This window comes from Pipra filicauda, unplaced genomic scaffold, assembly GCF_003945595.2.
Source record: "Pipra filicauda isolate LSUMZ 115617 unplaced genomic scaffold, ASM394559v2 scaffold80_size11013439_pilon, whole genome shotgun sequence".
NCBI classification, from domain to species: Eukaryota; Metazoa; Chordata; class Aves; order Passeriformes; family Pipridae; genus Pipra; species Pipra filicauda.
The window spans coordinates 554,461-568,649 of NW_024104987.1; the positions used below are offsets into that span (position 1 = coordinate 554,461).

General features: G+C 60.9%; 1 protein-coding gene across 9 annotated transcripts in view; it reads right to left on the bottom strand.

Moving 5' to 3' along the window:
* RBFOX3 (RNA binding fox-1 homolog 3) overlaps positions 1-14,189 on the bottom strand; it is a 142,192-nt gene that overhangs the window by 5,097 nt on the left and 122,906 nt on the right. For 8 of the 9 annotated variants that reach the window (XM_027717000.2, XM_039390251.1, XM_027717021.2 and 5 more), the window contains 5 exons: positions 2,723-2,974; positions 2,067-2,204; positions 1,617-1,670; positions 1,036-1,128; positions 33-93 (listed from right to left, as the gene is read on the bottom strand). In XM_027717000.2, the coding sequence (XP_027572801.1) occupies positions 33-93; positions 1,036-1,128; positions 1,617-1,670; positions 2,067-2,204; positions 2,723-2,974 (598 nt within the window). The remainder of the gene's footprint in view (positions 1-32; positions 94-1,035; positions 1,129-1,616; positions 1,671-2,066; positions 2,205-2,722; positions 2,975-14,189) is intronic. The other variant, XM_027716991.2, reaches the window with a different exon arrangement.

Below are 14,189 nucleotides of genomic sequence, written 5' to 3' on the forward strand. Positions count from 1 at the left end.
GCAGTCCCTGCTCTCTGGACACTGGCCCTTACCGTTGGTGTAAGGGTTGGCCACCTTCTTGTTGGTCATGACGCGGGCTGTGGCATTGTTCACCTGCAGAGAGAGGGACGGGGGCTCAGTGCCTGCGGGCCGTGGGGCTGGCGAGGCCGTGGTCCAGAGGGCCCGCTCGGCTGTGCTCGGCCCATCTCGCTGCTGCTGCAGGTGCGGAGCGAAGGACGCCGGCTGCGGCGGAGCTGTCACGAGGCAAGTCTCTGCCCGCAGCCGCCCCACCACACGCAGACCTGCTCGTACCCCCAGCCAGACCAGGCCTCCTGGCTGCAGCAACGAGCGTGGGTCAGGCTGGTGGCTGATGCCCCGAGTGCTGCGGTGCCATGCTCAGGCCTGGCTTTGTTGGACCATGTTTTCCCCATCCATGGGGCGCTGCTGTGCCCTGCCAGGCTCCTTCCCTGCCCTCAGCACCGCTGGGACGTTTTGTCCCATTCCCTCTGCCATGTGCCATTCTGCTTCCCACTGCTTGCCGGCCACCAGTGAAGAGCTGCCGATGAATGGGCAGAGCCTGATGCCTGTGCCAGGCTTGGAGAAATCAAAGCCTCCAGGGACAGGTAACCTCCGGCACTGAGGGTGCAGAGCCCTGAGTGGATCCTCCCTTCCGGCACAGGACAGGTGGGAACGGCACATGGGGTAGAGCCCTAAAGCTCCCTGCAGAGTGTGGGGCAGCTACACAGCAGGCACAGGGCTGTGGGTGGGGGTCTCTGCCAGACCCATCTGTACCAGGCAGAACAAAGCCCCAGCTGAAATCCCGGCTCTCCCCGCACATGGGAGGTTTCTTTGGGCCGGACGCTCCTTGTGCCAAGCGATGAACTTCCTGGCAGCCGGCACACATGCTCCTGTGCCACATTCAGGGACACATGCAAAGGCCGGGCACAGCTCCCCGGGGGCACCCAGGACCCAGAGCTGCCCTCAAGCATCCCGCAGCCCGGGCAGGGGACACGCACACGCAGGCATGGCACGGCACTAGCACACTTATCTGAGCACCTCAATCTTCCGGCCCTCTACGATGGTGCCATTCAGCTTCTCTCGTGCCCGGTCGGCATCTGTGCTAGTTTCAAAAGTTACAAACCCAAAACCCTGTGAGCAGAGGAGAAAAGGAGAAAGAAAGAGACAGAGAGAGAGAGACAGAGAGAGGGTGCGGGGACAGAGAGAGAGAGGGGGTGAATCAGGAGAGCTGGCGCAGAGGTGAGGCTGCCACAGTGCAGAGATGGAGAGCCCGGGCTGGGGTCCCCGCAGGGGCTGGGGGTCCCGGCTGAGGCCTCAGCATCGCCCACAAGCTGGGAGAAGAGTCTGGGAGAGGGGCACAGAAAACGGGGAAGATACAACAGAGACATCCAGACACAGAGGGACATGAGCTGCCTGTGGGGGGGCAGAGCAAGCCCTTCCTTCCCTCCAGTGCCAGGGCCACCCCAGTTGGTGCAGGAGCTACCCCGAGATGGGGCATCCCATGCCAAGATCCCATGGGGCAGGAGAGGAGAGCAGGTTACAGTGCTGCCAGGCAACCCGGCTCCGCTGACCCCCTCCCCAGGACTTGCCATACGGTGCCAGCTGTGGGCAGCACCCACCTTGGAGCCCCGCTCATTGAAAATGATCTCCACATCCAGTATCTTCCCAAATTGCTGCAAGTGGAGAGAGCAGAAGGGTGAGTGCCCGTAGAGCCCCCAGCCCCACACCCGGGGTTGCTGGCATGGGGCTCTGTGCCAGGGATGGGCCAGGGGCTGCCTTGGGGGCCAGGCCCAGGGACTCTCAGGGCCATGCAGGGGAGAGCCCTCATCCCTCCCATGGCTCCCACTCTGCCAGGACTTTGGGAGTGTCACCCAAAATCTCATTAGCCAGCACTGCTCTGAGTCCTAATGAGGGCTAGGAAGGGGATAGTGAGGGGAGACAAGGGCTCTGTGTCACTCCACGCACAGGATGGGCCCTTGGAAGGGGACAGTGTCAGTGTCCCGATGGTGACACAGGGCAGCATTGAGCAGGGAGCAGGTGACATGGTGGCTGGATGGGGCTGGACTCACCCCAAACATTTGCCGCAGGTCAGGGTCCCGGAATCGGAAGGGGATGTTGGAGACGTGTAACCTCTTAGGCTGCTGCTTGTCTGTGTTGTCTGAGGAATGTAGCTGCTGGCTGTCTGTCTGTGCCGCCTCGTCTGTCTGCTGTGGGAGGCACCACCACCATCAGCCCCTGGCCGTGCCAGACTCATGTCCCTGCTGGGGCTCCAGTCTTGGGGAATGTCCCCCTGCTCTGTGCTTGGCCCTGCCTGCTCCCAGGGACACCCTGAAACCAGCGGTCCCCAAGCCTCAGGCAGCACCCCATGGGTGTCCCTGCATCCTGGTGAGCCGGGGGGATGATGGCAGGGCTGTGGGGGTGCTTGAGGTGGGGGTGCAGACACTGCCTGTGGGGCCACGTGGAAGCACTGGGAAATGCTGAGCTCAGCGCTTTCCCAGTGCTGAGTTCCAGCCCTGTAATTGCCATGATCTGGTGGACCAGAGCCAAGCAGGTGGATTACAAGTGATTAGAATTGAGGGGGGGTGCTGCGAGGAGAGGCGATGGTGGGAGCCCCCAGCCCGGTGCCCCGTGGGACTGCAGCCAGGCAGCACCACTGCCCCAGCACCCTCCCAGATGCTCCGGCAATGCCCTCGGCCCCCCCGTGCCCCCTGACCCGCTGCCTTACCGGTACCGTCTGTGTCCCTGCTATGGACTGTGTGCTGGCGTCGGTGCCCGGCTGCTCGGCGTGGCTCTGTGCTGGTGTGTAGAGGGTCATGGCGTGCTCCGGTACTGTGCTCTGCCCCGAGTAGTCCTGCGTGGGGTGGGGGTGCGGTGGTGCGTACTCTGCGGGGATTCCGTTCTGGGGGGGCGGGGGGTACTGGGCCGGGGGGTAGGGCTGAGCCATCGCGTCCGGCGGAGCCGTGGTGTCCTGGTTACCCTGCCAAGAGAGTGGCACCATCCCCCTTAGCTGCTGGTGTACCTGGGGTGCCTGGGCTGCCACCTGCCCACAGATGGAGTCCTGGTCCCTGCAGCCAGACCCAGGCCCCCCACCCCACTACTCCACAGCCCCCCCAAACCCTGGTCTGTCTCCGTGCTGCAGTGGCTCTGGGCTCATGCTTCTATCAGCTGAGCCCCGATCCTCTCCCCCTCTGAGGCCCTGTCTACCTAGTGCACTGGGGCTTGGGTAGGAGGATGGACACTTCTCCGTGGGGTTTAACTCCTGAAGCTGGCACATCTCTGCCCTTGGGGAGGGAGACCCAGGCAGACCCCATTTTGAAGCCCAACGTGGGGCAAAGCAGAGCCCGACTGGGGGCTTCACAGCACTGGCACCTGCCAGTGTCCCAGTGCCAGTGGTGGCAGTGAAGGGGAGCGGGGCTGGGCAGGCAGGGAGGTGAGGCAGGGAGGAATGCTGATGGCCCCTTGGCACACACCATACAGGGATCAATTAACTGCTAAATATTTGATTAGGCCTTTTGCTCTAATGCAGCGGGCCTGGCTGCCCCGGTCAAACTGGGTGAGCTGCACCCACGCCAAAGGCCGAAGACTGTTGGGGGTTTGTGGGGGGCTGGAGGTGCCACCCACACGGCTGTGCAGCCCACAGCCTGCACCTTTCCTGCACATCCACCCATTCACCCACTGCCCATCTTCACAGCCCAGCGTGCCCCCGTGGGCTCTCCCCCCTCACACACGTGTGTGTCGCACACAGCCGCCCACCACGGCGCGGCCGCAGCCCCCACGGCAGCCCCGAGGCCACGCAGGGCAGCGCCCGCAGCCCCCTAGATGCTTTACAACGTGCCGTGGCAGCCTCTCGCCCGTGAAATCCATCTGTGGCTCAGCCTGAGGAGACAAGCTCCTTAACTGTGTGTGTCGCGAATTTATGTTGCTGGGGGATGGCAGAGGGCTGCAGAGGGGACGCACTGGCAGCTGCCATCCCCAGCCCACAGGGCCGTCGCGCCTGCGAGGGCGGCGGCAGAGCCGCGCCGGGGACACATGGAAACCCAGCGGGAATAGCCCCGCTGCAGATCTGCAAGTCATCGGCAGCACCGGCAGCGCCGGCCGTGCTGACTCAGCTGCTCGGGGACGCGCCAGCCTGAGGCACCTGCCAGCACGGGCGGGGCTGCCACGCTGCAGGAGCCGAGCCCATCGCCGGTGCTGCCCCAAGACGGGCAGCCAGGAACTGCTCTTGCCCACATCACTCCTGCCCACACCGCAGGTGCTAATGCCACCTGGCAGGATGGAGGGTTCCATCCAACCCTGCTCCAGGGAGCAGGCAGACACCGACAGTCACAGCGGTCACACCTCCAGTGTGACCCTCCCTGCTGCATCCCTAATTCCCGGTGCCCATCTTTGCCTTGCCTGCATGCACAGAGAAAGGAGCAGCCCAAATCCCTCCTGCCTTGGACACTCATCCTAGCTGTCACCACAGCCAGGATCAGCCACCACCATGGGGACTGGGGGCAGGGGGATGCAGATGGGTGCCGGGACAGGGACTGTCCCGACCTGCCCAGATCTTGGGCCCTGCTGGCCCCTCGTCAGCCTGTCCCGACAGCCATGTTCGTACCAGTTATTAATTAGGGATGTCGCAGAGCCTGTCAACCCGGGTATTATTTCATTCAGGGACCATTAGGTTCCCCCGGTTGCTGCTCACAGCGCCGGGGCTGCGGGTGCTGCAGAGATGCAAATCCAGGGCTCCCAGTGCCTCCCACTGCCCCCAGCACCCAGCCACCCCCACCGGGGACAGGGCTGCTCAGTGGCTGGTGGGGGCTGGGGGCGAGGGTTCCACGGGGAGGGGGATGCCGGTGGGTTTGGTTGTGTGATGCTTGCTGACATCACAGGGAAAAAGCCGCTGCTCAGCTCTGCACCCCACACTGCCCGCAATACTGGCTGGAACAGCCCCATCCCCGGGCAGCCCTGGGCAGTGAGGGGCCCCCTGCTCCTCCCAGGCGGTTACTGTGGCCCCTTCTTGGGGTCCCTCCCTGCACTGAGCACCCAGGGGTCCTGGGGGACCCAGCTCTGCAGCCCAGAAGAGGCAGCCCAGGTGCTCCCAGCCTGGTGTGCCTGGCCATGTGGGGAGCCTGTGGCACAGTGCTGGCCCGTGGGTGCTAGGGACAGGTGCTCTGACACACATCCCTTGCTCCCACAGTACCTGTTCCTCCTGGGGTGTGGGAATGCTCCCACACAGTGCTTTCGGCACTTGCAATAAAAGAAATGCTGATCATTAATAGTCCTTGGCCTCATTTAAAACGAGACAGATCAGTGCAGTGCCCAAGCCTGGAGCAAAGCCGGTGGCATTTAACATGGCACAGGAGACACAAGTAGCACTCCACCACCTCCACTGCCCACCTGCTTGTGCAGGTACTGCCAGGACTGTGGCACAGCCCTGTGCTGAAACACCACAGCCCCAGGGGCAGCAGGGGAGAGGCTGGGATGGGGAGCCCAAGTTCCCCTGTGCAGAGTCCCCTGTATGGTGTCCCCTGCCCAGTGGCTGCTGCCTGGCATCCTCTCCATGGTGTCCCCTGCCCTGCCCATGGCTCAGTCTTGCACCACCAGCCCTGCGCAACGGCTGCTGCAGCAGGCAGTGGGTAGATATCATCTTTAGCTGATTAAATGTCCCTCATTAACGAGTTTCTTTAATTAATGAAGTTTTTTTGTTTGCTCCACTTGCTTTCTCCCCCTGTACTCTGCCTCCTCAGCACAATCCAGGCCATTTCCTTTCAAGTCATTTAGCGTGTGGGGCCGGTTCCTGCCGACGCCGCACTTTGGTGATTGTGCCTGTCAGCTTGGGGCTGACAACGCCGTTTCCCACATTTGCTCCTTTTTAAGAAAATAATGCACCGAGAGCCCCCAGACCCAGAGGATGGGTCAGAGCAATCAGCCGAGTGCAGAGCCCTGTGCTAACAATGGGGCACCCGCTGGCCACGAGCACCCTGCCACGGGCCACCAAACCCTGCCCACAACAGGCGTCCTGCCAGCACAGTGATGGTGCCACGAGTGAGTGCCTGGGGTTATCGGCCGCACACCAGCACCTGCACCCGGCTGCCACCACAGCCGCAGCCACCACAGACAGGCCTAATTTCCTCTAAAGCCTCATGGCCACCCTGCTGCTTTGGCCTGGCCCCACTCCCATCTCCAGCCCATGCCAACTCCCACCAGCCAGCTCTGCCTGCAGCTGGGCCCTTCCCGCACTATGCAGTGTTGATGGTGCAGAGGCAGCACAGCACAGCATTGCCCAGTCACAGCATGACACCACCCAGTCATGGCATGGCACTGCCTGGTCATGGCATGGCACTGCCTGGTCATGGCTTGGCACTGCCCGGTCATGGCTTGGCACTGCCCGGTCATGGTTGAACCTGCTTGGTCACAGCACCACCCACTCATGTGCAGCTGGGCTTGAAGCCGGCATGTGGAGCCCCGGAGCAGCTGGAGAGGGGACACAGTCCTGTCACCACACACTTCCCCACTCCGACAGTGGTCTCTACTGCTGCAGTTGTCCCACTCCTCCTGCTGGGAACCAGACACCTCCTGTGGGGGGGAAATGGGGTCGAGGTCCTTCCCTCATCCCAGCATCTGCAGAGCCCCCCTAGGTGTTCCTGCAAACTGCAGAGCCTCAGTGGGCACATCCTGCAGGCAGCACAGGCAGGGCAGGGAGGGCAAAGAGGGCAAACAGCATGGGCAGAGAGTGCAGGCAGAAAGCACGTTGCTGTGACCTGGAGTGGCTTCTGCCCGCTCACGGAGGACAGGGCATCCCCTTGCCACATTATGAGGCAGCCTGAGGTCACTGCTGTGCTCAGGGAAGGGTGTTGAGCAATTCCCAAGGTCCCCTGTGGACCTGTGCCCACCAGCAGGAGACAGAGCAGGCAGCAGCCAGGGAGGCCAATGGGACCATCTGCCCTTGTGCCCACTGCTCCAGAGCAGGGTAGTGTAGCACGCTGGGCTGCAGAGATGGGCTCAGCAAATGCCCCAATGGAGGCAGGAAGGTCCTGGTATGGCCCCACGTGCCCCCCATGCACCCTGGGCCCCCCCAGCCATCACCGTGCCCAGCACGGCTGATCTGCGTGACAGCCACAACGTCCCCTCTTCGACCCGGCAGCTCGTTCATGCTAATGACTGTCAACATGAAACAGAGGCCGTGAAGGGGAAGAAAATTACTCCCTGAAAAGGAATTGACTGATCCCCATCATTTCTCACGGAACCACTGACCTGTGAATATTTCATTACCCCACATGCTGCACCATCCATACAAAGCAGCACCTGGCCCTGCACATGCACCGGCCGTGGAGCTCCAAGCTGCTCACGGAGTGGGGTCAGGGTGCTCACCATGGGGACAGCCCTGGCCCCAGGAGGGATGAGCCCTGCTCACCGTGGGACAGTGGGAGGTGGCGGCAGGTTGCTTCTCCCTAGAGTGGGGCCAGACCTCACAGAAAGCTGGGTGGAACGATGAGGAAGGACCCAGGGGAAGCAGCAGTGAAGGCGTGAGGAGCTGTGGGGACCAGAGGCAGCAGCAGCTGCACTGGATGTCTTCATCACAGAGGCACAGGGAGGGGTGAGAGGCTGGTAATGGCATCTGCCAGGGATGCTCCGGTGGGAAAGGAGTGCTGCAGAGAGCAGCAGGGCTGATGAGGCCAGGCGGGACCCGAGGGGCAGCAGTGATGGTGTGAGAGGACGAGTGGGGAGGAGCAGGCCAGCCCACTGGCATGGGAAACACCATTTTTCTGAGCTGCCACACACTGTCCAGGCACCTTCCATTCCCCCTTCCCTGCTCCTACCCTTGGCCCCCCGAGCCCCCACAAACAGAGTCAGGGCTGGACGCTGCTGCCCCTCTGTCCACAGGAGCCTGGGGAGGAAGGATGCAGCGGTGGCAGCCATGTGACATGCAGGAGTGGGGATGATGAGATGCTGGCCTGGGCACACACCTGTGCACGTGTCCCCATCACCTCCAGTGCAGGGCAGGGGGACCACGGTCCGGCCCCAGCCCCTGGTTCTGCCAGCTGGAAACTTCGGAGCTGAAGCTGCATGAAATATTCATGAAGTAAATGGTGCAATTTCATCTGCATTCAGCCAACTTCATGTATATTTCAGAGTATTATGAAATGATAATGTTGTGTAACCGAGGCGAGACGGGGGTGCTTGGGGGGGCTCCTGGCCACCCCCCGCCTGCGTGGCCGACAGCTCCCAGCTCGCCTGTACCTGTGCCGCTGCACCGGGAGGGACCGACGGCTGCGCTACCGTCGGAGATGTGGCAGGAGCAGGCGCAGCAGTGGGAGGAACAGAGCTCTGGGACACGCGGCATTCTGCTCCCTCCTGATCAGGGCCCGGAATCTCCGGTGGGGTCAGGGCTCACCCGTGGCAGCTCGTGGCATTGTCAGCGACGCCAGGGTTCACCTGCAGCAGTCCCCGGCATCACTGGCAGTGCAGGTGGCATTCCCGGCACAACTCTTCCTTCAGGCACGCTGGAGCAAGTCACACCTGGTCTATGCAGTGTTGGCCAGGATTCCCAGAAGCATTTGGTCCCCAGTGGCCACCAAAATGTTGGGGCAGGTGGCACATAAGGTACAAACTTGGCTGCAGAGTGCAGGGATGGGCTGGAGAGGATCTGAGTCCTCGGCAGCGTCCACTGGAGCTACCTGCTCCTCCTGAGCCGTACAGCACCAGTGTTGGATGCCGGTGCTCGGGCACTGCACACCTTGGCACACCAGGGTGACCCGTCTGCTGCTCCAGCAGTCCTGGGAACAGCTGCTGTGTCCTCCTGCTGGCAAGGGCTGGGGGCTCTAAAACCCTTGTGTGGAGCTGCCAGAGCCCAGCTGGATCCAGGCAGCTCCAGACAACGTAAGCAGTGGGATGAACGGCCATGTCCACTGGCCTCATGCCTTCCTGCAAGCTCCACGCCAGCTCCACTGCCATTCCACACCTGGCCCCAGAGCTCACAGGGCTCAAGGAGCCCAGCTGGACCCTGGCACTGATCCTGCAGAGCCTCTCACCCCCCAGAGTCCTCTCACAGCCCCTGTCCCTGCCACACCTTTGCTGCTGCGCTGGGGCTGTGGCGCAGATGCTTGCATGGCCAGCGTGGGCACCTGGGGCACCACGGACCCATGTGTTTGCCCGGACAGTGCTCACATGCAGCCCTCTCTAATAGGCAGCCAGGAGCATAATTTTTCCTCTAATTACATATTCAGCACTTCTGAGAAAATGAGATTTTGGTAATTCAATTGGACTGAGCAGCAGCGCTATAATAAAATGAAATTTGTAACAATCGCGCAGTTAAATTAGTTAAATGGAGAGGAAGGAGCTGTGGAAAATTGACCCCTCGATCTCCTAAAGACTAATCAGACATTTGAACCAGGTTGTGCTAACAAAGCCCCCGGGGTGTTCGGCACAGAGAGAGGGGAAACCAGAGACACCGTGAGGGAAGAGCTGGAAAACAGCCGGGGCCTTGCGGTGCCGCAGAGGGGACGCCCCTGCTCCAGTCCTGGGGTGGGCCATGATGGGTTTGGTGGGGAAGGTTTTGGGTACAATACTGGTGCCATGCCCTCTGTGGCACTGGCCATCTCCAGGGCTTGGCCATCTAGGTCCCAGCAATGGCTGATGCTGTGGAGGCCACTGTCCCCACGGGCTCCTGGACACACACTGCATCCCTGCTGAGTGCACAGAGGGTGGCAGATGGTCCCTCTCTGCCAGCAGGGACTGCAGGGACACGAGCACCTGTACCATGCAGCGGGACCAGCCCTGAGTGGGAACAGGCACCGCAGAACCACCTGGACAGGGACAACACACCACACTGGGCACGTGGGGGAGGAGCATCCCACAGGCTGGAGGGGCTCTACAGCAGGTACAACGTAATTAGCCTCAATATTTATCTTGTTCCTCTTCTCTATTTTTTCTTGTGAAAGAAAAGGAGAAAAAGACGAGTTTCTCATTTGCAAGTTAATTAGTCTAATTACCTCTAATTAAGAGCTCCCCACACAATGCAGATCACAAATAAGCTGCCACTGTCGCCTGCTCCCACTCTTCTTTCCCCAGTTTTGATTTTTCACAGGAGCTGTTTGAAGGCTGTGGCCGGAGCTGTGGCTGAGAGATGCCGAGTGGGTGCACCAGGGATGGGGGAGAGATGTGGGATCCCACAGTCTGGGGCTGCTCCCCTCCAAGGCTGGTGCCTCCAGGCATGCAAAGGGACGGTCCTGCTGCTGCTCCCCTGTGAGACCCAGCACAGTATCAGGGCTCAGCTCACCCTGGGGAACTCCAGCCTGGAGCCAGGGCTCAGTCTGGCTCTCCGACCCTGCACCAGAGCAGGACCCATGCGTCCTTCCCTCGATTCCCTCCCTGGGAAGCTCCTGTGCACATAAGGGGCTTTGTCCACACACCCTAACTGGTGCTGCTGAGGGGGGACGAGTGGGTACAGCCGGTACCTGTGTGTCCTGCCAGGCAGCTGGAGTGGGGATGCACCAGGCGATGCCACCACAAACCCTGTCACGTGCTGGAGTGAGGGGGGACACCTGCTCCCTGCTGGCTGCAGGAACACTGAGGGAGGTGGTGCAGGTTAAAGCCCTGCCATGGTTGCCCAGGGGCAGCAGAGGGGTGAACCCTGTGGTAGCCCACAGCTCCCAGCCTGCTCAATGGCACTGGTGTATCATCAGGCCAGTAGCCACGGCATGGCCAGGACTGCAGAGCCCCTGGCCACATGCTGCCAGGCTCACACTGGCACTAGGAAGATCCAGTTCCTTCCTTGGACATTTGGTTCCCTTCTGAGCTCAGGTGCCCTTCCTAGCCTTCCCAACACTGGCACTTCCCCAGGGCTCCCTACACTTTCCTGGCACCCAGCCCCACACCTGCCTGCCAAAACCAACTGCACCAAAGGTACTAAGACCCCTCCTGGAGGAGCTGCAGTGCCCCTTGGTGCCCCCAGCTCCTCCATGGAAGCCCATTATTCCACAGGCACAGTGCCCCCACGCATGGGAGTCGCTGTCCCCATGGGGAGAGCAGCTGGAGAGCCAAGTGACTCTGAATTTCATGGAGGTGCCTGGGGTGCCCTGGCTGCAGCACCCACTGTCCCACCCAGCCCTGGCTGCAGGCCCCGGAGCCATGCTGGCCCAGGGGCAGTGCAAGAAAATCAGCTTTCAAAAGCATTTTCCTATTTGGATGCCGGTCCCCAAGTGGAGGAAGCCGTAGGGTCAGGGCGGTGGAGCCAGCGGGGGCGGCCCATGCTCACTGTCCTAATTAGCCTTTCTTTGTTAACCCCCCCCAACTGCCTGTGATGCTTAAAGAATGACAGATACTAAATCTAATTTAATCTACTCATTCACCCATCACTATAGCACTAAAATAGGAATATACCTATAAAAAGAGCATTGCCAGGCAGTGTGGGCCAAAATCACAGCTATTGTGGGAAAAGCAGCTTTGCAAAGCTAAAATTAATGTCAATGTTTTCAATATATGTATATATATAAAAAGCAGAAAATGTTTCTGGTGGCTTTAAGGCTGGTCCTCACCGAGCAGAGCAGCTGCCACAGCATGGCCAGAGCCGTGAGCCACCGTGCCAGGTCTTGTATCCGTGCGACGCGCGAGCAGGGGGAGAAACCCGGTTTGAATTGAACCCGCTGCTGCAACACACGACAACACTGCTCGGAATAGACCTGCTCCCTAAAAATATAACATGCTAAACTTGGCAGCAACCCTCTTGGAAAGGAATTTTCCAAGCAGGATTTGCAGAGGCTGTTTCCCAGCGGGCTGGGCACTGCTCAGCCAAGTCTCCTGCGCCACAGTGTGACCGTGGGCACCAGGGATGTTCCCAGCAAGCAGTAGCTCAGGGGCAGCATTGCAGTGGGGTTCAGCACACCTGTACATCAACCTGTGCTGGGGCCAGAGCTGCACATGCATCACTGCCTGTGCCGGGGTTGCGTTGGGGTCGAGCACTGATTCCGAGGCTCAGAGCCTGGGTCTGTTCTGGGTCAGTGCTGAGCCCCGTCCTGCAGCCATCACCTGCACACTCACAACAGCAGTTTTAGGTAGAGACCGACTCCTCTGTTCACGAAATGAAGCCACCAAAGTGTCCCTCCGCACCAGGTCCTTGCTGAGCAAGAGCCAAATGTCCCTGCCAAGCCCCATCGAAGGATGCAGCATTCCTGAGGGCACGGGCTGCTCCGCCAGGGGCACGGACCCACCCTCCTGCAGCCTCTGGCCCCCCAGGGGCACCACTCTTGGAGCATGTCAGTGCTGGGAGGAATTCCTGGACACAGCACTCAGAATGCTGTGGACCGTGGTTCCTGTGGCCAGGCCAGGGTGGCCACATGGGGGGAGCGGAGCAGAGCGAGCTGCTGGTACCCACAAGTACCTGCAAGCACCTGGATGAGCCACTGGCACTGATGAGCTCTCCCTGGCGCTGGGAGAACTGAAGTTTTCCTGAGAACTTAATTTCTTGATCCTTCCTTCAAATCCTGGCACTGTGGAGAACACTGGGGCTGGGAGCTATGAAACACAGGTAGCACACTGAGGAACAACTCTAGCCCATGCCACAAACTCCTGGCAGGGAGAGCATGTGTCCAAAGGAATGATGGCAGCTAGTGCATGCAGACCCTGGAGCCTCCCAGCTCCTGACCCCCTGGCCAGTCCAGCAGACTCATTTCCCAGCCAGTGAATCAGTCACGATCACGGTATGTGCCCACCCCAGGTGCCCCACTACAAATCCCCACACCTGGACAGGGAGCTGTAAGTCAGGGGGTCAAAACCAAGCCCCCCACAGACTTCAGGACACAACTAACTTGTGGAGAGTCAGTTGAAGCCCCTGAGGTGTCCCTGCTACACAGGGGTGAGCTGAGCCAGCTGACCAGGGCCAGCTCTGCAGCGGGCACACGCCCACGGGCACAGGCAGCATTGCTCACCCTGTGCTCCTCCGGTGCAGGTGGCACAGGTGGGCACATCCAAAATCCAGAGCAAATTCAGGACTAAAGCAGGTGCCAGGCAGGCCCATTGCTCACCTGAGCAGGATCAGGGGCCTGGCAGAGCCCATGCCCTGTGCCCCTGCCCCACGTGATGGCTGCCAGTGACGTCCCTCTGCCTGAAGCCTTGTTGTGACATGCACTGGGAGACACACCTGTCCCCAAGCACCGGGTGCAGAACCTCTGTAGGTGACAAACCCCAGGAAGAGGATGGAGATTTTTGCCTCCATTGTGTTCAGCTGGGTGAAAATCCAACTCCAAATCTTGTAATAAAACCCTCCTCCTGGCTCGCAAGTCCGGAGATGCTGCCAAGGAGCAGAAGGCTTCTGGGAGAGCAGGGAGGAAGAGATGCAGAACACGATGGTCAAATCAAACCAGGCAGGGCGATGGGGGAACCAGGAGACACCGGGTGCAGAGCCACGCATCTGGGAAAGCTGCTGCTTCCCAGGGATCCCCAGTTCCGCTTTGCCCAGCCCTGTGGGCACCAGGAGCCCTCGTCTGCCCACCATGCTGCTGTCCCTGTCACCGTGAGCCGCAGGCAGCACAGCCAATCCACGCCAGAGCGCTCCGCAGGGCAAGAGAGCGGCACAGCTGAGCCCCTCGTGTGGCCAGGGACAAGGGGATCCCGGCCCGAGAGGGACATCTCCCGTGCTGCAACAGAGGCTCCAGGCCCCGTTCTGGCTTCTATTCCAAAGCATCCATGTGCTCCCTTCAGAGGGACAGAAACTACCCTCTGGGACGGGTGGGAGCTCAGGGATGGTTTCTGCTTGGTGTCAGAGGTGCAGCAGCCTCAGGGAACTTGACACAGCCCGGGGAGGCTGAGAGTGAAATCCAGAGCAGCTCTGGCTTTCCCCAGGCTCTGCCTGCAGGAGGGTGCAATAAATCACACACCCGCCTCAGCAGCCCCTGCCGCAGCCCCCGCGCGCCCCGTGCTCGTGTAACCAGCACCAGCTTCGCCAGCCCCATCGCCCACGCACCAGAGAGAGCAACCACGGCCTTGCCATGCCCACCACCAGCGGCCACGCTCCGGCTGCGACCCCACTTGGACACCGGCCATGGACATCCCAAGGGACAAAACACTCCATAGCCCTTCGGGCTGGAGTGGAGGGTTGGCACCAGTGCCTGTCCTTGCCGCCGGGTGAGCCGTGCCGGCCACGCCATGAATTTTTAAACTCCTGAAAGCACAAATGGAGTGGTTTGCCTGGCTGGGAGATGGGATTTCCG